Consider the following 26,885-nt stretch of genomic DNA (forward strand, 5'->3'; position numbering starts at 1 on the left):
CGATCAAACTTGTAGAGAATAGCGATACTCACACATGTCACTCTTGTGCGCTACTGACCTTTAATATTGATTGAGGGGTTGAAGACACACTGATGGATTCATGGTGACTCAGTGATCCTTGCCTTGAGGAGTGCTGAAAAGAAATTTGATCAAATAACAATGATTATTGTAAGGAATACCAGTCTTTTCGATCCTGTTCTTTTCTATCCACCTATATACACATTCAATCCATGTATATAAATAAAGCACATAAACAAGTCCTATATGCTGTGTACATCCAGAATGTAAAAGAGTATTGTTAAAAAAATTGTCATGAGTACAGACTAAAAGATTATGATCAAAAAAGAAATCGAAACTATATTTGTTGGACTATGTGTTTGGCTGGGCATATGATGATTATATACATACATCGGTGTCACAGACATTTTCAAAAAAAAAAAGTCTTCAGGACAGGATTTGTTACAAAAATAAGTTCTGAATGTTTCTGGAAAAGGTTACAAGAGGTTAATGGTTTTAATGAGCAGCTAAAGCTGGAAATGTCACAATTTAAAGTATAAAGTTTTAGATTATCAGCTATATTAATGAATGAATAATGCCAGGCTTGAGTTACCTTCTCTATGCGAGGAGTGGTCAGCAAAGTTAATGCATCGGCACCTGAATAAAGTTGTTTTCTCCTGAAAAAATCACACAGGTACAATTAATTTTCATTGTGAAAAAAGAAAGCCTCAGTAGAATGACTACCAACCTTTTCTTGTCCAGAAACAATGGAGTGGACAGTAAAGATTGAGAACTTTTGGGAGGCTCTTCATGCTGCAGAGAAAGTGGGAATGAAATGGTACATATATTTTGATATATGTTATAACTAGCACTAATACAACAGCCACCAATATATCATTACCAACACAACCAACAACAGCTGCAATACAAAATACAACCAATACAACATGACAAACACAGGGCCCGCAATAGCTACATTAATGCCAACATCAACCAATAAAACAGACAGCCACAAAACAACATATTAACTGGCATTAACCAACCATATCAACCAACAACAGATACAACCACAATAAAAAACTTTAAAAACCAAGACCTATACAAGTGGGCTTTAGATCAGAGAATAGCTACAAGACATCAGTTTACATATTTCAATTACTGAGTATGTGCACCATAGTGTAGAAATTCTTGTTGCCATATCTCTAAGTACACAACACAATTTTTGCAAAAAGTCGTTGTTGAGTATGAGTATGGGTATAATAGGTAAAGTCCAAATTTGAAGCTCAGTAATACCAATGCTAAGGCAACATCTGCCCACCAACATGGATTAGTTACCACAACAATGAACAACTCACCACTACTTCAGGTTTCTTCAAAGAAGCAAACACCATCCTGTGTGAATCACTTAAAGAAAAGAAAACACAATTACGAAATATACAAAACAAAAACAAAACGAAACGAAACTGGCAACAAATAAGGAATTGATGAAGGACAATTTTTTTTACTATTTACAATATATAGTATTACATTTTTAATATAATACAATGTTATTTATTTAGTTAGGGTTTTGTTTACAGATTGTTAGACCAATTACCTTGAAATACTTGTTGTTCTTGGTGTTATTGGAGTTCCTACAAATGCACCAGATCTTCTTCTCTGTGGTGTATCTGGGGCCCTGAAATAATCGACACAATAGTAAAGGGTTTGATCTGTGAGTTAGCCGTGTCCTGACTTTGATCAGCCAAGAGTTTGTTTCAGGGTTTGATTTGTGAGTTAGCTGTGCCGTGACTTTGATCAGCCCAGAGGTTGTTTCAGGGTTCTATCTGTGAGTTGAGCCATGCCCTGACTTTGATCAGCCCAGAGGTTGTTTCAGGGTTCTATCTTTGAATCAGCTGTGCCCTGACTTTGATCAGCCCAGAGGTTTTTTCAAGGTTCAATAAAATGTCAATTTTCAAGACAGTTATACCAACCTGGCCTCTACAACTTTTTCCATGACAGAATTCAAGATGGTAGCATGGGAAACAGGGCGTCCTTCCTTAACATGATGAACAACAGTAGAAAGAGGCTTTGGTCGAGGAACTGGTGATAAGAAAAAAATCAAACAATTAAGACATTCAATGCATAATTAGATTAATTATAGTCCATTAACACATTCTTACAATTTAAATGCTTAGTCACACTTCAGATTAGATTAAATTGACCAGTGGTGAGTTGGACACAGCCACCTCTAGCATGGCAAGGGACTCTTAGAATAGGATTATCAAGGTATATCTACCTGAGGCATATATTGGGAACCCTGGATTATGCGCAAAATAAGGCTGATCAATCAAAGGGACAAGCTCACGGATCGAACCCTGAAACAACCTCTACAATTACACAAAAACCGAACCAAACAATATTAAGGTGCTTTACTATGGGGCAATTCTTATTCCATACCTTCTTTCAATGTTGTTGGTTTATGAGTCACTCCCTTGTCTGGTGCGAAGATCAGCTTCTGTTGCATCCTGGGTAAGCATCGTACATAGCCATCAACGATGGCATTACGCACTTTGGTTCTTTCTAGGATAGCAGGATTTTGTTCATTCTGGAATTCCGGCAAATACGTTCAGCCTTAGTAAACTATATATTTCATCAGGTTAAGTAAACTATATATTTCATCAGATTAAGTAAAAGAATGTAAAAGTTGAGGTCCATACCATAGTGCACTGCTTGAGTTCCTCGTTAAACCTCACACCTTCTACATATCTTCCCCTTTGAAGGTAGTACATCACTAGCAGTTCCCTGGCTGCATCAAAACTCTCTTGTTGTAGAAACTGCACAAAACATTCCTAGAACATAAACATCTCTGTCAATAATGATTTTATACCTAAGAAAAGCACAAGAACCACTGAGAACTATTAAAGTGCACATGAACTCTTCGACAATACTTTCAGTACTGATTCTGCATAAAGTAAATAGTTGATTGGTAAAATATTTCTTGATTTGAGTGATGCGTCTTTAAGTTATGAAGGTTTATACTTCCAATATGTTAACGATGATGACGTCAGGTAAGGTATTTGAGTGTTTTTGTTGTAACTAGTAATACTAAATGCTGGCCATTTTGAAAATAAAAATTGTAAATAGCTTTCATGTAAACCATGAGTAAAATAATGATGCTTTTTAAATACTGTTTCTATGAACCAGTTCGATTTTGTATATTTGATTAAGCCTTAATAGACTTCACACTCATTAGCATATTGGAAGTATAAACCTTCATAACTTAGAAACGCATCACTCAAATCAAGAAATATTTTACCATTCAACTATTTACTTCGTGTAGAATCAGTACTGAAAGTATTGTCGAAGGGTTCATGTGCACTTTAAAGAAATAGAAAACTTGCGTGCGCGCTGTGTGCAGTCATAAAGTAAGTGGGGGACGTTTGCAGAACACGAGAGAAGTGTTAGGAGAAGCACGATGCGTAGCGGAGTGCTTCTGGACACTTCTTAAGTGTTCTGCCAATCCCCAAGTGCTTTATAACTCCACACAGCACAGCATAGCAAGCAAGTTTTAATTTCTTTCATAAAATACAAATTACAATACCGTTATTTTAGATAGGAATGACGCAATGGAAAGTGCACACTCATGCAATGTGCTCTCATAAAGCACATGCTCCCAACCAATTTATTAGAATGTGACATTCGTAACAGTTATTTTAAAAAGTCAAATATATCATATATAAGATACCTAATCAAGAGTTAATAAAAACGATGGCTGTGAATCATTAATATGATAACACAAATTAGATTTAAAGGTGGACATAATGTTATAAACATTGCCATGGTGGTGTTCATATAATGTGCCAACCATTTCAACAATAGGTTTGATTATTCTTGATGTTTTATTGGATTTTATAAAATATTTGGGATACTACGCGCGCTATGATTGGTCGAAAACCATGTTTGATGAGAGTATCAAAACACGCTATCGTCATTTTTAATCTATCGCGCGCGCTCATTGGTCAGTTTGAATGAGACGGCACGTAGGGAGAATTTACTTAGACTTTGTTTTTTTCCGATCTTTTCGCGCGTTTGTTATTTTATAAAACAAATCAAAAACAGTTTTCTGTATTTGATACTCTGATCAAAACACTTGGGATGTTGGGAGAACGCTCGAGAAGCTGGAAACCACTCCGCTACGCGTTGTGGTTTCCTACGCTCCTCTCGTGTTCTCCCAACATCCCATGTGTTTTGATCAGAGTATCAAACACGGAAAACTGTTTTTGATCTGTTAAGTCCAATACATTACTGGTCGGCAATTTAAATTACAGCCAACCAAAACATATTAATATGTCACTGTACTTCCACCTATAATCAATAATTAATAATTAAACTTGAAATTAATTACCTCTTCCACGTCATTCAAAGGCAGCTGCATTACTTTGCTGATATTTCCACCTAAAAAATTATGACAATTAACTAACATTACTAAAACCAAGCAAAAAAATAAGTGTGTTTCCTGTTGCATGAGAAAAATAATTGGGGTTGGTAGGTCAGATTTTTTTTACTGATACAACAGTAGAAATGAGCCTACTGGGAACCCTGTGGTGCATTTGGAAATGAAAATGATATTAGGGTCGGCAAAAATCCGCAAGAAAATTAGGGTCGGTCGTGCAACAGCAAACATTTATTTTTTTGTTTGGTCTAAGTATAGTAGCATATTCAATATGAGTGGCTGTTTTGTATAAGACATACTGTAGAAACTTGAGCAATTTTTTTTCAAAGATAAGAGTGAACTAGCAAAGAAAATCCATGTTAAAGTTTATGCAAATGAACATGATTTTATATCAGAATTATATAAAACTCTTTGCGGTCATGATTTCTAATGCAAGTGTTTTCTGTATGAATTATTAATGAGTTTGTCAACATTAATAATCTTTTAGATTAGAGTTTTAAATAAATGTCAAATTTAATATAATCTTACTTTGTTGGCAACCAGTAAAAAAATGAAAAAGAAGCTCAGCATTGATGGCAGGGTCTCTATGATTACGCTGAAAGGCAGACATCAAGAAATAAATTGGGATGAAATTGAGCAAGAAAAATTATGATAATATGAGATATGGGAATGTGATAGTTATGACTGCTTTAAAGTAATTATAAAATATAATGCTAATGTCAACTTACCTGAAAGTTGAAGGCTTCTGTTACCAAACTGAAAAGGAATTTTTAAAATTAGTTTTAGTTTTAATAATTTATTAACATATTAATAATATATCACATAAGATTAATTTATGAATTATAACACCTTTTCTTAGGCCATGATGAAATGAAAGTGATGGATAGATGGATGGATTGGATGGATGGATGGATGGATGGATGGATGGATGGATGGACAGAAGAGTGGATGAATGGGTGGTTGTGTGGGTGAATGGGTGGTTGTGTGGGTGAATGGAAGCATGGATGAATCCATGGAATGCAATGAAATAGATAGATTGATAGAAAATGTTTACTGAACATAAAAAATAATACCAACAAGATCAAACAGAGTAAGGCAAGTTACTTATTTACTTACCCATTAGCCACCAAGACAGTCAAATGAAGGCGGACATCTTCTGGTGAGTGCATAGTGGGGTGAACGGTGTTGATAAAATACAGGACTTTCTGGAATTGTCCTGGGAATGGATAAAATTGTTTTATATATTTAGCAGGTATGTCAAATATTGAGTGAATAAGATAATAATGGTGAGCAACAACCCTTTAGATGTATGTCTTTGGGTTTAAACACTACCCACTTGCCAGCAAAAGGCACCGTTCCGTAAACCCGCAACATAACTAATAAAATAAAATCATGCAGTCAACTGCTTTAGCTATTTTTACCCATAAGGTATGTCCATTTTGGTCCAGTCATGTAGCCTTAAGTTGGTTGATAACAACATTTTTTTGAATTGACTGTATATGACTTGCACTAACCTTGGAATAACAAGGTCTTGATAATGTAATTATTCTGCCATGGACCTATTTCTACCGTAGCTAAAGCAGGGTCGTCAAGTATGTTGACAGCATTCTGGAAAAAAGGGAAGTTAGACATTTTATGTAATTCTCTTGTGATGAGCAATGATTGTTGAATTGGATAGATAATGTTCAGCCAGAATTTGAACATCTGTTTAGTGAAATCTTTGCCTTGCCAATCTTTGATATGCTAATCGCACTTCTCAATCACATGCGTGAAATTGTACAATTTGCCATCATGACGAAGAAGTATGACATTCCATAGGCACGTGCAGTTTTTTGTGTTTTCCAACAATGTTAGGAAACATTTGATTGGCACCCACCAAAACTCTATTACGTCTTGGAAATTTTTTTCGCAATTATGCTTGTGTGTTTGAGAAAAGCTGTAATACATGACTGTGTGGCACTGAAGAAGAAACTAAACTATGATGACATGGAGACCAGTTGCATTTAGTAGTACCAGTAGCTAGGAAATCAAACAAACCTCAAAATCTTTATGGTCCAAAAACCAAAAAGCTCTAATCATCTTGGTTACACTGTAAGGCAGGTCAAAAGCCTTGGCAAACCGGTCAGCTACCTGATGAATGTACAGCAAATAGATATAGTGATCAACTTGCACTGTATGGTAATGTGTTGGCAAGTGGTTGCATTGGTAGTTCAGGTCAGAATTGATCAGTACATGTTGTACAATGATAATACATATTGGGTAGGTATTCAGTAATCTAACAGTAAGACGTTAGTAGTGTAATTGTATAAGTGTCAGCAAGAGGTCCATAACAAGTCATTATGGAAAGATGTCAGTGGTAAGTGGTCAGCCTTATGATAATTATTGATTTGATCAAAATTTTAATATCATTCTGATTTTCTTTATTAATTAATAAATAAATAAATAAATAAATAAGCTTCAATATGTGGGTTCAACATCCAACCAAGTTAAAGTTTGCTTTCGAAATCACAAATCAAATATGCTCACCAACAAAACTAACTGTGAGGTAGCTATTCACTAAATAGTAGTCCTCATCAACTTAGAAAACTCATTAATAATTCATGAAGAAAACACAATAGAAATCATGACCATGAAGGTGATTTTATATCGGATAAAGATTCGTCTTCATTTGCATAAACTTTAACTTGGATTTTCTCGATCCAACTTGGTTCAATTCGTAAAGAATTCGGTACAATATGAGAACATACATCTGGAGTTTTCTAAGCCGTTTAATAAACTCGCAGATCGTGTTTTATCGTGTTTTATCGGGTCTAAAACTACTCGGCTACGCCTCGTGTCTTATACCCGATAAAACACTCCTGCTCGTTTATTAAACAGTACTTAGTGAATTCACATTCATTTGCATAGAGCAAATTATTGACTTAGATAATATTGATTCTAAGCTCTTGTCTCGAGAGGCCTATTGGGCCATGCAGTTACGTACGTTACGTCCCAATGGCCTCGACAAGAATTTAAATCTAAACGTAAAATTCAGTTTTCATTCTAGTGTTTTTTCTATATTACAATAGATTGCTGCAACCTTCCTTGTTATTCCATCCCCCATGGTGGTTGCACCTTTCACTTTTGTTTCTTTATATTTCATTATCTTACAAAAGACTGATGTAGCCTGTGATCCATGCTTTTCGTCTGAATTTACTGGTTACATCATCCTTTTGTTCTTATGCCCTTTATATACTAGTTGTTTGGCTATTCATTCTTTACTTTTTTACTTTTTATCCTGTATTATATATATCTTTATTTTTTCTGAAGAAGGCCGAATGGCCAATTAAATGTTAAATACAATTTTTTTGGAACAGTCAGAAGTTGCCTGTTTTCTCTTTTTACTTTTATATACTAGAATAAATAAATATATATATATAATATATCTAGGAAATACTGTATGTGCTTCAGCATGTATACTTACATTAAGGCTGTTTAACTCTTCATTTGTACCACAGATGTCTAGAAGCAGGTAGAATACCTAACCACTGTTAAGGTCAATAATATCTTTTATTTTTATTTTTAAATTGTTCTACTTCTTTTATATGCCTTAATACTGCTTTGAAAAAAAATATGAATTTTAATTCATTAAACCTTTGAGCAACTACATACATCATGTATATGGACCTCATAAAACTCATTAATATGCAGTCACATGAAAAAAACACTTCAGTCAGATCAACAGAAATCATAGCTCTACAGATATGAAGGGCTGATGCAAATCCTGTTAATGTGGATAATTATTATAATTATTCACTTCTACTATATGATTATTGGTCTTTAGAAAAACACAGTGAAAAGGATACTATTGAATGCTTTGTCTCTGGTGAGATTTTATCCAGAAGATACAAGGTGGAGAGTGACTGAAAGACAAATACATTTTATTGTGATTATAAAATACCCCGGGGGTACTCCAAACATGGTATGGTTTTCAGCGATTTTACTCTGGAACAGGGTATATGAAATTACGCTCTGTCCTCTCTGGAATAGGGTATCTATTTTCACAATACAGGAACTGGGCATGGTTTTCAGTCATCTCGCTCTGGAACAGGGTATAAATTTCAGCAATTTTACTCTGGAACAGGGTCAGGGTTCAGAGGGCTCAGGGGCACATCCCTACCCTAAACGGGCAAGAGTACCCCCCCCCCCCCCCGGTAAAATTCACAGTCAGTGTCAGTGATACTTCTGTCAGTGATACTTCTGAACACACTATCAGAGACAACTAGTTATCGATTTAATATTTTGAATAATGCCTGATTACTAAATCTTTAACCGACGGCTAGCTAGTTATGCTCTTGTGATCTGGCCAACAGCACACCTCAGCCGTTGTTGTCAACCAACGTGTTTATTGCTCATAATGTACCCCCAATTTATTCTCATGGAAAATAAATGTAAATATCAATTTTTTCCTATTTATGTTTAAGTTATGGATGACTTACGTGGAGGCTAGATGGTGGATAGTGTTCTTTTCCAGAAGTAGACACCCACAGACCATCAAACTGTGAGATTATTCTGTCAATCATTAGGCCACCAGATCCCAACTCACTGAAGAGACAGACACACAATCAAAGTGAGACTTAAACTTAATCCATAAAGTTCTTGTTATAAGTTCACCCTATAGTATCTCTTTGACTTATAGTGCTCCTATATCTTGAAACTGATCTTAAAATTGGTTTGCTAGGTTCAACTAAAGTTGTGGGAGCTGTTTTAGAAAGACAGCACATGAGAGTGACATAGAAACCTTACTGCGCATGACATTGATGTACAAATCTCTATCGAAGTATAAAAGTCCATTTTGAGTTGTGTGTGGGTTCTCTAATTCGACCAGATGTTTGCCAGTTATTCATTTTGGAGTTTTTGAAGGTGTTCAATAAACTCACAGATACTGTTTTATCAGATCTAATACCACACAGCTACTGTATACCTAATGCTTTTAAAACTGATAAAAACCTCCCTGCTGAAAACACTACCTTCCACAATGTTGTAGCTCAGCTCTCCTTGAATCATAGAACTTTTTGAATGAAGAACTTGAGTACAAAGCATCACTGTAAAAAGAATTGTTTACATGCAATCAAAAAATCCATCATAACCCATAGCCCCCCCCCCCCCAACCCCCACAGAGGATAAGAAGCATTCAAAGGATCTACCATAGATGCAGAGTGGTTTTACGCCAATTAATTCAAACGATCATGTTTCATCAACTTAAGAAACTTGAATTGGGCTAGAACTGATAAATACCTTTGATTGAAGGATGAATCTTCGTCATCTAAACGAATAAATAAATCATATATTACTGTATTATATAATAGCACAAGGGAGAAGTGTTGTCCACTAATCATTGGAAAAATGGCTAAGCTAGAAAATACCAAAACCACACCATTTCTGTGCAGTACTGACAGTGAGGATGTGTGCAACATTAATTTTTAGAAATTTCGACAAAAATTGCATGTTTATGTCAGTTCAAGATGGGCCATGCTTGTTATGTGACTGCGTCAGCGTGTTGAATGACTTTAATCTGTTTGTTAGTTGTTTCTCGATGGTCAAGTGATTACACTTTTAATAAAATGTATCTGAAACAATCCATTTGCTATAATTACAGTGAAAGAATTTGAGGATACTTAGTGCCCAGAGGGTAGCCGAGTGTTGTCTTATTTATCATACTTCTTAAATCTTTTACTATTTCCTATATTTTTTCTTGACAAATCTTGTAACTACAAAATCATGTGAGCAAGATAAACTCGTATTGTTGGTATGGTATTGTATTGCCTTACCGCTGTATTCAGGGAGTAGTCCATGACGTATCAACCAAAGTAACAAACTTAGGTACTGAAACGAATTGATAACTAAAGTTCAGATTACTATATGCCTCGCACAAGACAATTATTATTTTAATATCATGGTGTTACCTGTAATTTCAAGTCAAACACTTATTAACAACATAAATATTTCTACACAACTTCTTGAATCCAGATAAAATCATGTTAAATTTACTGTATCTTTTAAATATACCAAATAATGACCAGTAACTAAGAGCATAAATTTTCTTTTCTTACCATTTCCAAGATGCTAACTACTTGGAATTTTGCTTCAAGATCCTTGACACCTGCAAAATGACACAGCACCAAGATAAAACTATGAGGCAAAGACCTATCGACGGTTTTAAGCTTTCGAGTGATTAATACATAATAATGTGGGAAGCACAGGTGGTGTAGTGGTGAGAGCGATAGCCTATTACCAACGTGACCTGAGTTTGATTCCCAGATTCAGCATTGTATGTGAGTTAAGTTATTTGTTGGTTCTCTCCTGTGCTTCAAGAATTTTTCTTCAGGTTCTCTGGTTTTCCTCCCTCCTCAAAAACCAACTTGTCCTCACTTTAACTAATAATATTTGCTAATGATATTTATTAACAACAGACCTTGATGCGAGCTTGGTGCAGACTGTGATATCAGTGCTTGAAAGACAGACTTCAGGTGACCAAGATGTACTGCCATGTCATCGAGCATCAGCAACATCTGGTCGTCAGGAGTTCCACCACCTCCGTCAAATAAAGGCACAGCTGGAGAGAAAACAAACAGCAAGAACAGTGAATAAAAAAAAAAAAAAGAAAAAGAACAGTGAATATATTAGCAGTGAATCTTGGAAGCAAACATATACAGTAAATAAATGGATGAATGGGATTGGTGGATAAATGGATGGATGGATAGATGGAAAGATGGATGGATAGATGGATGGATGGATAGATGGATGAATGGATGAATGGGATGGTTGATTGGATGAATGGACGGATGGAAAGATGGATGGATAGGTGGATGAATGGATGAATGGGATGGTTGGATGGATGAATGGATGGATATTTGGATAAATGGGATAAATTGATGGACGGCTGGATGCATGGATGGTTGGTGTGTGAAGTGGATGGAAAAAGATGAATGGATGACACGGTTGGGTGGGGGGATAGAAGCATGGATGGATGGATGGAAGGATAAATGGGATGGAAGTTAGGATGGATGGAAGGATGGGTATTTGGATGAATGGGATATATGGATGGATGGATGAGTGGTTAGTTTGATGGCTGAATGGACTAATCAAACTAATTATTAATAAAATGATAATTAAAACACAATAGATAAATGGCTACTAAGTGGACACACTTACATAGTTGGTCCAGTTGTTCTTTTATCTCCACCACTTTACTCCATGACCAGTCAAGAATTACCCTTAAATTACATCCTGCGTGGGTAACATCTGGAAATAACAACATTTTGTTCCACTTTATTTCAACTTCAATTACAATGCAAGATCTTTATATAACATTGCAACCTATACCCGAGTGCTTTAAATAACAGTTGGTCATCAGACAATTTCCTGTCAGAAATGGAAATTTTTGTCTGGTCAAATCTTTGCCTTGCCAGTCATTAATTTTGTACTGTAATATTGAGCCAGAAACAAGGTATAGCTGAGCTTAAACTAATTTGGCCGATGATTGTGACTGGCTGAAGTCCTATTTTAAGTCATGATAGCTATTTCAAAACAGTTGTTGGAGCCAAAAGAGATAAGCAATAAGCAATATAAGAGATACATGTAGGACATTTCAAGATCCAAGGATAGCTTGAATGACTTTTCATACCTGCGTGGGCCTGATTGTATGATAAAGGGTGGATAGCGCAATCCAACGGATAATCCTAGTACCCTGACCAGTGGATAAATTTATTGGATCTAACAGCATTGATTTATCCACTGGATAAGGATACTGTATGTCTATTGGATAGCACTATCCACCCTTTGTACAGCTGTACAACTGCAGGGCCCTCATATATATTTGTGTCATAGCAAACGATTTTTTTACATGGTTACAAAGAATACTGTCATACTTGAAATGCAGCACCCACTACCTACTGTAGTAAATCTATGAGATTTATCTAATGCATTGGGGTAGGTGTCTGTGATTTACAGTTAGTATATTATTTACTTACTTCCAGCACCCAGTTTCTGTATACAGGTGGTAATGAAAGTAATAAGACTGTGTTCTAATGATACTGACAGGATGGCTTCAAGATGAAACTATGGACAGAGAAAACAGGGTTATTGTAAGACTGGTTCTCCATGTTACATATTTATGTACATCATTGCAGTGTAAGTCAAAGTTATACAATTATTGGTAGTCAAAGACTGATAGGTACATTTTTCTCCTGTGACTTGGAGATGTCAAAGTTTCTTGGTAGAAGTCCTGCAGCCCAACACATGTTGAAATATTCATGAGCTTCAGATAAACTAGAGAGACCTCCTTCTCTTAGACTGGACAAAATCTGTCAGAAATAAGAAAATAATAAGTATGATATAATAATAATAATAATCAAACTGATTAATAATGGGAACAAAACAAAAAAATCACTTGCGTGAAGGTTTGAAAATGTGTTTTTAATTGAGCATGAAATTTGGGCACCTAATGCTTTGAATTTCTATAAGATTTATTTAATATTTCTATTAATAGTTTTATTATCAAGGGTGTCTCATCCTTTATCCAAACTCCTCAAAATTGGCTCAGCTCCACCTCGTTTTTTGAGCTCACTTTACAATTTTTGCAAATTGTATGAAACACTCTTTCGTGTGTTTGCTATAAAACTTATCAAACGAAGGAAAACACTTTGTATATAACTATATTGTTAATCTATTATTACTTGTCTCTGCATTCCATAAAACTTTGAATGAACAAGTCCAGTTTCCATGAGGCAACAAGTATCTGTCAATAAAGAGATAAATATATATAATGTGTTATAATATGTTAACGCTAAAATATAGTCAGATTCAAGCTAAGGGTAAAAATTCAACCTGACATTGAAACGTATGAGACTTGGTCTCTGCCACTTTCGAAGTACTGTTAAATTAAAATCTAAGAGCTTGAAAATGTCTCACCAAACTTTAGAGACACTGGCCAGAAATGCTGCTCCAAAGGTGGTTCAATGTTTGACTTGAATCTTGTTATTGAGTTGCTGTCTATGTAAACATTCTGTTAAAAAACAAAACAAAACAAAGTCATAAATAAAAATCAAAACTGGCAACTATTAAGAGCAGGTTATTGATGGTTTTTAACAAAAGACACAGTGGCCATGTTGGAGGATATAACAAAAGAATTCATTGACAATTCTTTTGTTAAGTTCCTCTAACATGGCTGCCGTGAAAACCATCAATAGAGTAAATCATTTATCAATGTTTTCAATGCAATTTGCTTGTTGAGGCAAGAGTTGCATAATTTAAATCGACAATAGACTTAGTACCATTGATCATTGAAATATTCCCTATGTAACCTTCCTATAGAGGCTTTGCACCATCACGTGATGGCGGCCATGACAGGAGGCACAACAATAGAGTCTTTTCCCCTAATTGGGAAACTGAATCCTTTCTCATGTAAATCAGATTAGACTAAAGCAAGTAACAGAATAATAGAAGAATAGAAGCTTTGCAACATCACGTGATGGCAGCCATGACAAAAGGCACAACAATAGAGTCTGTTGCCACTTGGAGACTGAAATCTTTCTCATGTAAATCAGATTAGACCAGATTCAATTGCTCTGGCCTCCTGTCATGGCTGCCATCACTTGATGGTGCAAAGCCTCTATAGTTCTGATGTAGGTCCTTAATCCATTCTAAAGATTGGTTTATTTATTTTTTATTATGTTTAATTATACAAAATATTTATTTTTTACACAGTGCCATAAATTTTAGACTAAAACATTGCATATTTGGTTGATAGTAGTCTATTGTTGATTAACCTGCCATGTGTTATATGTCAATCAGGTGTGTCCTCAGATGTTTATACTTACAACAATGCCGTCAGGGTTGGCGATGTCCAGTATCTCAGCCAATGAGAAGAATGCAAAGAAGGGACAAGTGGAATCTTTGCTACCAAACATTGCATCCCTGGAAAAGATTGGAAAAAAAGAAAAATTTGTATTTAGAAGTGTTATCTGATGATGACTGCTCAAGTATATTATTGTGACTGTCGCAATCAGTACTGTAAAACTGTGATGGTGATGATGATGATGATGGTCATGGTGATATCTGACACTGATGAAGATGATGATAATGACACGTTGATGATGTTGATCAGGATGATGATAAAGATGACATATGATAACGAGATGTTGATGAAGTTGGTGACGATGATGATGATGAGAACAGATGATGAGGATAACAATGATTTTGGTGTGGAGGATGGTGACAGGTAATGCTGATGATTTTGACATTTGACATGATGTTCTTGATGATGAAGATGATGATGACTATGATGATGTTGGTGATGGTGACGATGATCATCATAGGGAGTGTTAGTGACAACAGATGATGATGATGACAACAATAATGATGGGTGATGATGATGATGATGATGAATTGAGGAAGATGATCACAAAGATGATAAACAGAGGTTATCAGTTGGATAAGCGTCTAAAACGGCTGTGTATTTTTACGAGTCATGGAGTATTTTGGTGAGCCTTTAGGCGAGTCAAAAAACAAGTGACGAGTAAAAATTCACAGCTGTATCACATGCTTAAGCCTACTGATAAGTTGTTTATCATTATTTTAATTCTGCAAAAAAAATGCTCAAAATCCTTCTAAACTATATCATACCAGAGCACAAGCAGTGCTGATACACTCTCATATCAGACATGGTCTTTTCCTGTTTCATGCACGTTCTTTACAGAATTAAATAATGATGGCAATCAACAATTTGAGTTTTAGCAAATTTTCTATCTTGAATGAGAAGCATTAAATATAACTACCTTATAGATGGCTGCATCTGAGAGTGGTACCATCTGTTCACATCAAATATCCCCAGATGACACAAAGGACTTGACAATGGATCATGTGATGGTGCTTCCCAGACACACACCATTAGTGTCAAGTCTCTGCTCATACCTAAATAGTGCATATATCATAAATAAAACTAGGTCTTTTTAAAACTATAGATCTACCCAAGAATGCATTAATTCCCAATCTTGGGGTCAAAGCAAAATAATTCACCTTTTCGACGCTAGCTGTCACATGGTATAAATTGTGTTTGATTGTGTTACGGTCACCAAGAAGTTTGGACATTTTTCTCGGATTTCCGTACAAATGTACTGATTTTAAATGAACTATTTACTTGGTTTGTTTAGTATGTCTCTAAGTACAAGTAAAATATCATTTTTCTAACTTGATTGAAGCTTTTCTTATTGCTGTTAAGAGAGCTAACTAAAGAAATCTATCTAAATTTTCTCTTTAAACTCAGTGTGTTTACGACATGAATTGCCTTAGATATTAGATATACTACTAGGTAAAAGCTTTTACTACCTTCATCAGCTCTTGAAACTTCTTGGGAAAAGCTTTCCTTTTCTGAAAAATAATCATCAAAACTGATTTGATTGAAATGAACCAGGCTTTACTGTAGACACTAACAATATATTTGATTGTTTGTCTCAACTTTTGTCTCAATGTATCTAGTGTATAGCAACGGTAATCATTTTAAGCCCTATAGCAATAATTAAAACAGTGATAAGTGATGTTACATGTATTGTAGCCCTCCTTACCTAGTGTGTAACAACAGATAATTTTACTGCCTACTGATGTAGCATCAGCAAGATGATGTGCATCTGCTGTAAGCTGGTGTTCAAATCGCCTGCCACATCCACCAAGGTTCTAAAAAAGAGGTGTTTATTTATGCATCATATCATTGAAAATTGTTATTAACTTATAAGGTAGTGAACTTGGTTTCATTCAAATAGTTTGCATGGGATTGGATGAGGTGGGATGAGATGGGATAAAATGATGAGTGGATGGACGGACGGGCAGACAGATAGATGAATTGAGGGAGGGAGGGATAGATGGATGGATGGATAGATGAATTGAGGGAGGGAGGGATGGATGGATGGATGGATGGATGGATAAATTGAGGGAGGGAGGGAGGGAGGGATGGATGGATGGATGGACGGATGAATGGAGGGAGAGAGGGAGGCGAGGGAGGGAGGGATGGATGGATGGATGGATAGATGAATGGAGGGAGAGAGGGAGGCGAGGGAGGGAGGGATGGATGGATGGATGGACAGATGAATGGAGGGAGAGAGGGAAGCGAGGGAGGGAGGGATGGATGGATGGACAGATGAATAGAGGGAGGGAGGCAAGGGAGGGAGGGAGGGATGGATGGATGGACAGACTTGTAAAGAAATGCATATGCATACATGGAATAAAGTTGACCTTGGTTGAAAAGCAATATGAATTTCCACAATTTGAATATTTTGCAGTAATTTCCCAATGTAGAGCTATGTGTACAGTAATTATAAATAAATATTAAATTTGTTTTCAGTAATAATAAAAAACAGTCCTAAAAACCCATCTAGATAACCTTGACTTATAATCATTGGTTTAATCATATTCAACTCAGCTGGGGACAACATGATTTTAATGAAATTATTGCAATTATATTTTGATTCTCACGGCAACAAAAACAGAAACATAACAAATTGATCAAAATACCTTATAAACAATGCCGTAACCAGGCAACACTTCTCTTGTGGCAAATATCAGCTGATACAAGGTCAGGGTGGTGGGGACCTCTGTCTGTGGCTCATCTTCTATCGTCAATGGTCCACGTGCAACCCATAGGTAACTACAGCAACGAGGATCATTTTCAGGTTCCTGATAATATCAATTAAAAACTGGTTTGAACATAGATAAACGTTTTACCTAGATTGTAAGTGTTACTAAGAGTTTTCAGTACTCTAAGAAAGAGGATCGGAGTAAGATGAAATACGGTAAAATGTCCTGACCAATTTCCTTTGCTTTTTTTCCGTTGTTGTTGGTTTTCTCCTGTGCTTTGAGGGTTTTTCCTGGTTCTCAGGTTTCCTGCCTGTGCTAAAATCAACTCCTAAATTCTAATTCAATCTAGGAAGGGCCTGGATGAAGCATTAATTACTCTGTGTAATTCTAATCGATCACCATACTAAATTGTGTAGTTTTTTTAATGTTGTATAACTTTTTTTGAGTTGGCACTTCAAAATCATTTGGCATGTGTTTCAGCCATTTCGAGCCCTGAGAACATTTCTCTTTTTCTCATTCCTGTCTTTTTTTTTCTCTTTCATTATATTAACGATCTATAAAGAGTAAAGGCTATACATTATTTAGTATATTTGTGCATTTTTTGAATGAAATTCATTACCTGATAAGCAAAATGCGTAATGGCTGACATTTCATACTGATCCATCTGACTGCTATACCTGTAATAAACCAGTAAAAATACAACCAGCAGTTAAATATATAACATTATACTACCAAAGAGAGAGAAACTCTGAGCTGAGACGCTAAAAGACTAGGGGAAAATAAACAGGTTTTGATTCTCTAGCTAGGCTAGCCTCTTGAAAATAAGATTCCATGTTTGAGTCGTGTCCATATTTATGTGACTGTCTTCATGTGTGCAACTATAAACAAAGAGAATGATATGCTAGGAATAACATGTGGTCTGAAATGGGTAAGCATTACATCCAGGCTAATTAAAAGGTTTATTAGCGACAATGCCATATACCAAACTTTGATTGTGATTGAACTTAGTACATTTTAACTGTCTAAGAATCTGCCCTATCATTTGCTATTTGTCATACAGTAACCACTCTAAGTATAAATAGTTTGTGTATAATGTTGTTTTATTTCAGATTACACGTCATTCCCTAGAGTATCATCTTTGGCCATGAGAAGACACAAGAATATGTGGATGTAACTCAATATTCCGAAGAGAGTGCCTCATGGTCTGAAATGGGAAAACATTACTAATGTACTTACACAAGAATCATTGCATTAAGATCCCATATTTGGAAACACCCAAAATTGTATCCAATCACAAGACAGCCAGCTTGCCGTATGTACTTGACAGCACTTACAAATATATCACCTGCAAAATAGCATTATTCGAAAGTAAGATCAATTTAATTTACATGAAAATGGCTAGAGTTACAAAATACTTTATTTTTTTGATCTTTTTGATAGAGCTTGTTCATAAAAGTTAATCAAATTAAATAACAAGATGAAAGTATTGAAAAAAATCAAAAATCAACCAGTTCCATATTATTTCATTTTATCTTTTAGTTTAGTTTAGTTTAGTTTAGTTTAGTTTAGCTTAGTTTAGCTTAGCTTAGCTTAGTTTAGTTTAGCTTAGTTTAGTTTAGTTTAGCTTAGTTTAGTTTAGTAGTATAGGGAATGGGGGTTCCAGCGCAATCTCAACACGGGCAAGACCCGTGTCAAAAATCCACCTACGGAAACAACCCACTCCAAGTGTGGTTGGGGGCAACAGCGCAAATATGTTAGTCTATATATGGAGTGCGAAGAATGTAAAGAGTTTGTTTATGATTTCTGTGTAAAGTGCTTGAAACCCAAGTTTGTTACCCCACCACCAAATAAGTATATTTGTTGTGGTAAGAAAATGCAAATAGAAGGCGACACGTCAGCACAGTGTTACGAGTGTGGTAAGAATATTCGTAATGCCGTACCAAATGCTACCAAAGAGCAATATTACGCCAATGGAGGTCGTAAGAAGACCCCATACAAGAGAATAAAATACTTTAGGGACTGGATGAGTCATATCCAAGGTTATCGACCGGTATATCTAGACGATGAAGTATGGGAGGAAATCATAGACCACTTAAAAGAGCCAACCCCACAAAGCCTACGAAAGACATTGAAAAAATTAAAACTAGGAAAATATTACAAAGCTATTCCCTATCTTTTGTCTGAAATTACCGGTAAGTCTATTCCCGAGGTTTCTGATATGGCAAAAGCCGAGTGGATGTTTTGTCAGCTGAATAAGGATATTCCTTATTACCCTGACGTAATTTACGAAATATTTTACAAAATAGACCCCAACCACCCCCTGTTAGGATGGATTCCGAGAAAATAAAAATGCAAAACTGGCGTTTATTTTGCCAGAAACCCCACTGGGGAATGCATCGCGCAGAACACCAAGCTATCCCCAGTGGGGTTTTTTGCATTTTGGGCTTACGGGGCTTATTTCATCCCGCGCCAGAGGCCCTCTAGTACATACACATATATCTTTCTTACGACCCACCAGAGGGTGAACTCCGGACAGCGTCCCGAGACACCCCCTGACTTTTCCAACCTTTCCAATCGCGAAACCCCCCATCGCGGGGTTGAATCGCACTTTCTACCCCTCCCCCACGGTTGCTGTGAGTGGGGGAGGCTTTTTTTTTCACTCACAGCAACCGGTCCAAATGCATCTACAGCGAGGCTCGAACTCGGGACTTTAGGTCTCCCCAGCCCCAAAGTCCACGATCACAAGCGAACGCCAGACACATCTGGACGCTTATCTATGTGAAAAATACTATATTTAATCTGCATAATTTCTAGACTGACGTTCGATATGTAAATAGAATCCCGTCACGCTCTTTTCGAAGCAGATGTTTACTGAGCAAGCTTTCTTTGAAGCTCTTCTTTCGCTTCTTGATAGATCTTTTTGCGAGATTCCTCGGAAAGATCTTTCACGATGGTTTTTTTATTCCTTATGTCCGACTTTAGTTTCTCGTATTTGTCTTCTTCAGCTAAGATAAGCGAGAATTCTGCGTTGTCTATCTTTCTGTCACGCAAAGCCTTTGAGACAAGGTCAATGATCGTATTTACTTTAGCCCTTGACAGAGCTATTGTCGTGTCATGCTTGGATATTTTGCTTGACAACTGTTTCATAACGCCTGTTGTAACAGCCGAAATAATACCGCAGACGGCGCCGACGCTAGCCAAAGGAACTCCAACGATTATTCCCGGCCCAGTAAGCGAAGTAGCAACGCCAGAGCCTGTTAACGCCACGGACATGGAGCCGGAAGTTATCGCGATTTTATGTAATATGCTTCGGGCTCTAGCATACTTTTTCCTGACCTTCTCATAGTGCTTCGTTTGACCCTCTAAGTAAGCGAGGATTAAGTTCGCTTTATTCAGACGAAAGTTTTCGGCGTTTAGTTCGTTAGGACCCTCCTTAGGAAGTTCAGGATAGAGTGGAGGTGCTGATGGTATAACATCCATTATATATACTAATGTATGACGCTTTTGGGAATGATATACAGGAGCAGCCACATCACGACAACAGGGATTACTGGAACTGGAGGGCCTTTAGGAAGATGTTTCCGCACGCGGATGCTAGTAAGTTCGAAAGGAGACCCGATGGGATTTACTTCAACGGCTCCAGAATGTACAGCAATGCGGACTTACAGCCAACGCTGGTGAAGCAAGTAGACGATCATCTGAAGCAATTACCGATTGTGCACCCCGTTCATAAACCACCAAAACCCGAGCATAAAGCACCCAATTTTCCTAGAAACTTATTATTAACCACGGAAGATTACCCATTTTACGATGCTGAAGGTGGTGTAAACAACTTTGAAAAATTGGTAACGCATCTAGAGATTTTAGTGGGTAAGCAATCATTTAACGTAGTAGTAAGGAATATCTTTAAAGAGACGATGTTGAAGCATACGTCAGGTAAAGAGGCCAGGGAATGGTTAGCAGGACCCAACATGCGGTATTGGCCACAGCAGTTAAACTTTGCTATTTGGGCTGCCACTAAAGGCTGTGGTGTTGCCGCGGACATGTTCCACATTTCATTTATGCGGTTTCACGTTGCCTTTACGGTAAGGAGGTTGTTGAAGGAACTTAATGTACCTTTACCGGGAGATAAGGCATTTAATCCATTGAATAATCGATATGACGCCGCAGCCCTGGAAAGGTTAATTAATGAGTTCAAACCACAGCAAAAAGATTTTCGTTACAAAGAGGGTAAGACGCATGGGCTGGGTATAGTTTACGTTTGGGGTGCCAACGGTGAGAAGCCAGCCGACTACGGACATCAAAAATACCCAAGTAATGAGTTAGAGTTCGGTGATATGGGCGGTGATAAGAGTAATAATTCATTAATTACCAGAATCCAATCGAACTACCTCGGCACTTGGGATCCATTCGTGTTGATGAAAGGAAAAGGTCTAAGAAACCTAGCCAGGATTAACCGTAGCATAGAAGCATTCGTGTACTGCATCCTGGGAGCGCAGGTAAATACCCGCAACCCCATTGTTGGATCCCAAGGCGCTTCACAGGAAACGCAACAAGAATTCCTAACTTTATTTGAGTCTGCAATAATAGAAAATGACATATCTAAATCGGTGCAGAGATATCAATTAGCGGTGCAGCAGTCTAAAGTGCGACTGGATTACGCTTTGTCGCCTGGTTGTTGGTTAATGCCAAGTAATTTGGTTATTAACACCAATTCCGTTGTGGGTTATAACAACAAGCTGCAGCGAGCTACTAAGGATATGAAGTTTGGGGTGAATGACGTGAACTCTGACATGACCAAGGGCATTACTCACTTCGTAGAGAAGCCAAAAAAAGAGGTAGAAAAACCATTAAGAAAGGTGTACGTGCCGCCAAAGAAACCAGTAAAGAAGGTCCTGCCTACGATACCTGAGGAATATGACCATAACTTACTAAAGGCCGGCTTAGCAGCTGCAAGCATTGGTCTAAGCTATTATATATGGCGATGAACAACCCCTACGTAACTGGAGTAGATTGTGTTTATACGACTTACACAGGCGAGAAAAAATACACCCAGGCATCTTGGGTTGATGTCACGGGCATGTCCGTGAATTTGAATTACTCAGGAAAGAAATTGATATTATGCAGCATTTCTTTGGGGGCCGTTAGCAGTGCGAATGTAGGATTTCGTTTCTGTGACGACAATGGAGTATTACAGCCCATGCGCGCGAAGACAAACAACAGGGAGCCTACGCATTTCTCAGTAGAGCCGCCAACGAATAGCTCTGAGAATCTTTCCGTTTGGACTTTCCACATGGTTGCTGATTGCCACGGGAAGGTAAAGCTGCAGATAAGAGTAGATGACACCGGGAGTGTTTGCATAAATAGCATAGAAAATCAAAGGAATACTGTCTATAACCACATGACCATCAGCACTTTGACGGTAATGAGCCTCTAGAAGGGAACTTGTTCCCTGTAATATATGAATCCATACGTGAGGGAAACGCGTTATACCCACCGCTTAGATGAAGAGGGATATGACAACGGCGCTTGGCATGACGTTGGACTGTGGGTTGAGGTTGGGGGCACTGCATTGGTCATTTGCACTATTAGCATTAATGCAAATACGCATGCGAATGTGGGGTTTAGGCTTATCGATGAGAATAATAAGCCCCTGCTTCCTTATCGAACTTCAACGAACACCAGGAAAGTTACCCATTTTTCGATGGAGCCCTACACTAGGTCCTCTGAAGACCTAACGCCAGTGACTTTTCATATGCTAGCCAATTGTAAATATGCTAAGTTGCAAGTCACTTCTGATGACGGCAAGTTTGGGATAAATCGCATAGGTCGCAGGCCCGCTAATGCAGCCTGGAGTCATAAGCCCATTTCTACCATGAGTGTGTTGCCGTTGGTTCCAAATTACCAGGGCGGTGCTAATACCGTCTTTCATTATCCTCAAAGCAGGGCACCGCCCGATGAGAAGGATAAGATCAAGCCTTCATCTTCTTCAGGAGGACCACCCCAATAGCGACGACCAAGATCCAGATGTTATTCCCTACAAACTTCAACAGTTCGCCGCCGGCCCTAAGTGCCAAGGAAACAACTGAACCCAGCAGCCCAGGAAGACCGGCTGCCATCTTTTTTCCCAAGTCCGTTAGTCCATTGCCTAATTTCTTTACGCCCGCGCCTGTAGCCTTAAGCGCGGATAGGATAACTCCTACTACGCTTGAAATAGCGACCGCAAACGCCAGCGGAACGCCATACTTCAAAAGGGCTCTTTTTACCTTTTCCTTGGTGGTAAGCCCCAGCTCCTTTTCCAGGTTTTCCTTTTGAGCCCGCAATTCCGCAAGGTGTACCTGAAGGGTTTCTGATTCCCTTTGAGCTGCCTCCCTTTCCTCTTCGGGACGAGTCTGGTCGTTGATTATTTCCTGCTGCCGCTCTATTTGCCCCTCCAGGTCTTCGATGGCCTGATCTCTTTGCCGAAGTTGCTCTTCCATGGTGTTGATTTCGGCAACCAACTGCCGCCGTTCCTCCAAAGAGCCGGTTATGGTGATATGCAAGTTTTTAGCTTCTTCCTTGCTCATATCCAGGTCTTTTAGAGTAAGATTGAAGGCGTGTCTGGCTCGGTCTCTTTCGTCTAAAGCCGTTTCAGCTTCTCGCTTGAATTGCAGTATGACTTCGTTCTTACCCTTGATTTCTTTCTTTTGAGCATCGGTTAGCTGCCGTATTTGTCTTTCGTACTTTGCTTCCTTTTCTTTTAACGTTTCTTGTAGTTCCTCGGCGTGTTTTTCTAGTGCGACCCTTTCATTCAGGGCTCCCAACCTTTCTAACATGCTTCTAGTGGCACGCTGGAAGCCTTTTAATCTTGCCACGTTAACCATGACCGAGCCATTTTCGTCGAAGAGGATTTGTGGTTTGGTCCAGCGGTTTTTGTCGGGATATCTCATGTCTTGGACGCTTATGAGGACTTTGTTTCCGCGTTCTGTGAGCCTTACGTCGTCGGCCTCGAAGTGGAAATAGCGCATTCGTAGCTCTTGCGTTGCCCACTCTACGGTTTCCCGCGCGGTTGCTCCCTGCTCACCCATGTTTCGAAGTTCTATGTACTCAGGAGGGGACTCACCGGGGTTCTTTTCGTGCCACATGCGATTCAAGGCTGCCTTGAAGCTTTTCCACCTACTACCGTACGTGTTTTCTAGAGCCATGTCGTAGATTAGGGGGTCGGTTTCCGCGCCTTTAGTCCATGCGTCGTATTCTTCGTCGTTAATGTCTACTTCACCTTCCTCAGTGGTGGGGTCGAAATCCGTTCCTTCTGCTTCCATTATATATGATAAGCTCAAAGTTAAATCCCAACATATTACCTAAGCAGGTTGGCGGACTGAAAGCAGAACGCACCTTTCACCGGGTTACATTCACGCCTTCTAGCGCTAAGCCAGGTGAGACGCTGTATGTAGGCGTGCCCCGCCTAACGGATAACCTAGTATTGGTTCCTGGTACCCTGGCTTTAAGGTTCGACCTAGCGGTGCAGCCAAGCACCACAGATGAAAGGATTATCGTTAACAACGTGGGTCGCAACATTGTTTCTAAGATGCGCGTAAAGTTCGCCGGGGAATCCTTGCTGGACTTAAATAGGTACGATCTGTATACCACGTACAAAGACTTATGGTTGACAGCCTTTGACCGCGCGCAAAGGATAGAACAAGGAATTGGTAGTGTCATTCTACGTAAGGTTCGCACACCTACGAAAACGCAACCTACTGACGGCAGCGGAGAAACCGCAGTGGCAGACGCAAAGCGAATAAAGACCGCCTATGGTAGTAAGTATGTCATACCGTTGGACTTTGAAGTGATTACGAATCACGGTGTGTATTACCCAAGACAGTTATCCGAACTGCAGTTTGAAGTAACTTTAGCAGATGCTAATAACATCATTGGTGGGCTAAGCACTGCACTTACCACAACAACCCCATACTCTATTACCAACTTAGAATTACAGTACGAGACCGTGTACAGCGAAGAGCTGGCCCGTAGCGCTGGCATGGAATACAGCTCCGGCAAGGCATTCCTTTACGACCACGTAGTGATGTATAAGACGTTTAGCTTCTTGGATAAGACGGATGAGGTTATCAACCAAAGCATTAACCTCCCCCAAAGAAGTCTTACGGGGTTGATGTTGGTGTTTGCTAAGCCCTATGAGGCTGGTAAGCGCGACTCCGAGGCCTTTCACAACCCCAACATTACTAACGTGGGGGTCAACATAAACGGCGTTCCAAACAAGGTCTACTCCCAGGGGATAAAGCCCGCAGACGTGTACAGAGAGGCCATGCGCAAGTTTGGCGACCAAATTAGCCCCGAGGAATTCTTTAAGGATAAGTATGCGCTGTGGATTGACATGCGCACCATTAACGACGAAGACCTACATGGCCAGGGTTTACGTTTAGTAAATACGCAGGATGGCATCACTTTGGAGATCAAACGCACCAAGAATGCCTCCGCGGGTGACGGCGATAAGATCAACGCATACATTTTCGTAGTCTCAGACGCGCAACTGAGCGTGGAAATGAATCAGCTAAAGAGCGTTGCCTACTAAAGTATAATGGAAGTTTCCAATCCCCACGTAAACAAGCTAGAAACAACGATTGTTACGGCACCCATACCACACATTTCCGTGCTAACGACACCAGTAACGAACATCCTTAGTCAAAGTCGAACCACAACGGTAAGTCAACCCACAACGGATTTCGATTTTTGTCATGTTAAGGCGTGGCTGCGTGACATAGAGCGGCACGTGCAGCACTTTTTTCCCTTCGAACAAGAACAATGGACAACCATAGAATTTCCCGGAGACCATCACGTTAAGCTGTATTTTACCAAAGGAGCAGTTGAAATGAAAAAGACGTACTGGCTGCAAATCAAACAAATTACCTTAATTCGTTTTTCATAAAAAATATGGTGTATATACGATGCTCCGCGTATTCGAAAACAACGAAACTAAACTGCAATGCATAGTGCAAGGCGATAAGCTGTATTTTAAAGCAAAGGAGGTAGCAAAGGCATTAGGTTATGCAGACACCAAAGATGCTATTAAAGCTCACGTGCGGAACAAGCATAAGAAGAGACTTAACGAATTGGAGGTGAATCGCCTCCCTTCTGGTTCGCACCCCCAATCCCTGTATGTGACGGAGGCTGGTTTGTATCAATTAATATTCAGCTCCAAACTGCCAACGGCAGAGTCGTTCCAAGATTGGGTCTTCGAAGACGTCCTACCTACGTTAAGGAAGACGGGAAAGTACTCGTTGGACGGCTCAAATAAGTTGGCCTTCAAGATCGAGGACGAGTTCAACTTACATAGGAAGGTCATCGATCGCATACGCCGGTTTTACCCCACGCTGATATTAGCACCTGGACTCGGGGAGTTGCAAGATACCAGTAGTAAAAGGATAAAGTGCTGGCAAAAGGGCTACCAGGCAGGTCAACCCGACATCCTAATCCTTAACTCCCATAAGAAATACAATGGGTTCTGTCTGGAACTGAAAACACCAAAGGGTAACGGCGTATTGTCCGACAAACAAAAAGCGGTATTAACGCAATATGAAATGAATGGATACTTAACGATGGTGAGCAACGATTACGATCTGATCTGCAGGGAAATCGACCGTTACGTCGACGGCATTCGCATACCTTGCCCTTGGTGCGTTAAGGCTTTCAAATCGCATGAGAACTTACGAACGCACCAAAAGATATTTCATAGATATAATGATTCTTGAACAAACTCACTGGCGCGACTTGCTACATGGCATTTCATACGAAATAAAAAATTACGTCGTCTTCGAGGACATTAACCGTTTAAGGTTGGTCCTCTTAGACG

At 38.6% G+C, this 26,885-nt stretch overlaps 1 protein-coding gene across 1 annotated transcript in view; it reads right to left on the minus strand.

The window, feature by feature from the left end:
* The window catches only part of LOC116299661 (protein ELYS), a 44,979-nt gene that overhangs the window by 5,999 nt on the left and 12,095 nt on the right, over positions 1 to 26,885 (minus strand). Inside the window, exons 4-37 of the mRNA XM_031708365.2 lie at positions 18,275 to 18,383; positions 17,658 to 17,715; positions 16,976 to 17,137; positions 16,033 to 16,141; positions 15,797 to 15,838; positions 15,247 to 15,382; positions 14,290 to 14,386; positions 13,382 to 13,475; positions 13,147 to 13,208; positions 12,649 to 12,774; positions 12,442 to 12,529; positions 11,624 to 11,713; positions 10,884 to 11,024; positions 10,522 to 10,571; positions 10,240 to 10,294; positions 9,707 to 9,734; positions 9,439 to 9,513; positions 8,908 to 9,013; positions 8,275 to 8,331; positions 7,893 to 7,949; positions 6,467 to 6,559; positions 5,944 to 6,037; positions 5,546 to 5,645; positions 5,158 to 5,185; positions 4,958 to 5,024; positions 4,382 to 4,431; positions 2,694 to 2,825; positions 2,434 to 2,581; positions 1,968 to 2,076; positions 1,592 to 1,672; positions 1,353 to 1,401; positions 746 to 810; positions 611 to 674; positions 59 to 133 (exon numbers count right to left, since the gene is read on the minus strand). Of these exons, the coding sequence (XP_031564225.2) occupies positions 59 to 133; positions 611 to 674; positions 746 to 810; positions 1,353 to 1,401; positions 1,592 to 1,672; positions 1,968 to 2,076; positions 2,434 to 2,581; positions 2,694 to 2,825; positions 4,382 to 4,431; positions 4,958 to 5,024; positions 5,158 to 5,185; positions 5,546 to 5,645; positions 5,944 to 6,037; positions 6,467 to 6,559; positions 7,893 to 7,949; positions 8,275 to 8,331; positions 8,908 to 9,013; positions 9,439 to 9,513; positions 9,707 to 9,734; positions 10,240 to 10,294; positions 10,522 to 10,571; positions 10,884 to 11,024; positions 11,624 to 11,713; positions 12,442 to 12,529; positions 12,649 to 12,774; positions 13,147 to 13,208; positions 13,382 to 13,475; positions 14,290 to 14,386; positions 15,247 to 15,382; positions 15,797 to 15,838; positions 16,033 to 16,141; positions 16,976 to 17,137; positions 17,658 to 17,715; positions 18,275 to 18,383 (2,897 nt within the window). The remainder of the gene's footprint in view (positions 1 to 58; positions 134 to 610; positions 675 to 745; positions 811 to 1,352; positions 1,402 to 1,591; positions 1,673 to 1,967; positions 2,077 to 2,433; positions 2,582 to 2,693; positions 2,826 to 4,381; positions 4,432 to 4,957; positions 5,025 to 5,157; positions 5,186 to 5,545; positions 5,646 to 5,943; positions 6,038 to 6,466; positions 6,560 to 7,892; positions 7,950 to 8,274; positions 8,332 to 8,907; positions 9,014 to 9,438; positions 9,514 to 9,706; positions 9,735 to 10,239; positions 10,295 to 10,521; positions 10,572 to 10,883; positions 11,025 to 11,623; positions 11,714 to 12,441; positions 12,530 to 12,648; positions 12,775 to 13,146; positions 13,209 to 13,381; positions 13,476 to 14,289; positions 14,387 to 15,246; positions 15,383 to 15,796; positions 15,839 to 16,032; positions 16,142 to 16,975; positions 17,138 to 17,657; positions 17,716 to 18,274; positions 18,384 to 26,885) is intronic.

This window comes from Actinia tenebrosa, unplaced genomic scaffold (genome assembly GCF_029948245.1).
Source record: "Actinia tenebrosa isolate PJP-AT-01 unplaced genomic scaffold, QUT_ActTen_1.0 PGA_scaffold14__42_contigs__length_11649687, whole genome shotgun sequence".
Taxonomy (NCBI): domain Eukaryota; kingdom Metazoa; phylum Cnidaria; class Anthozoa; order Actiniaria; family Actiniidae; genus Actinia; species Actinia tenebrosa.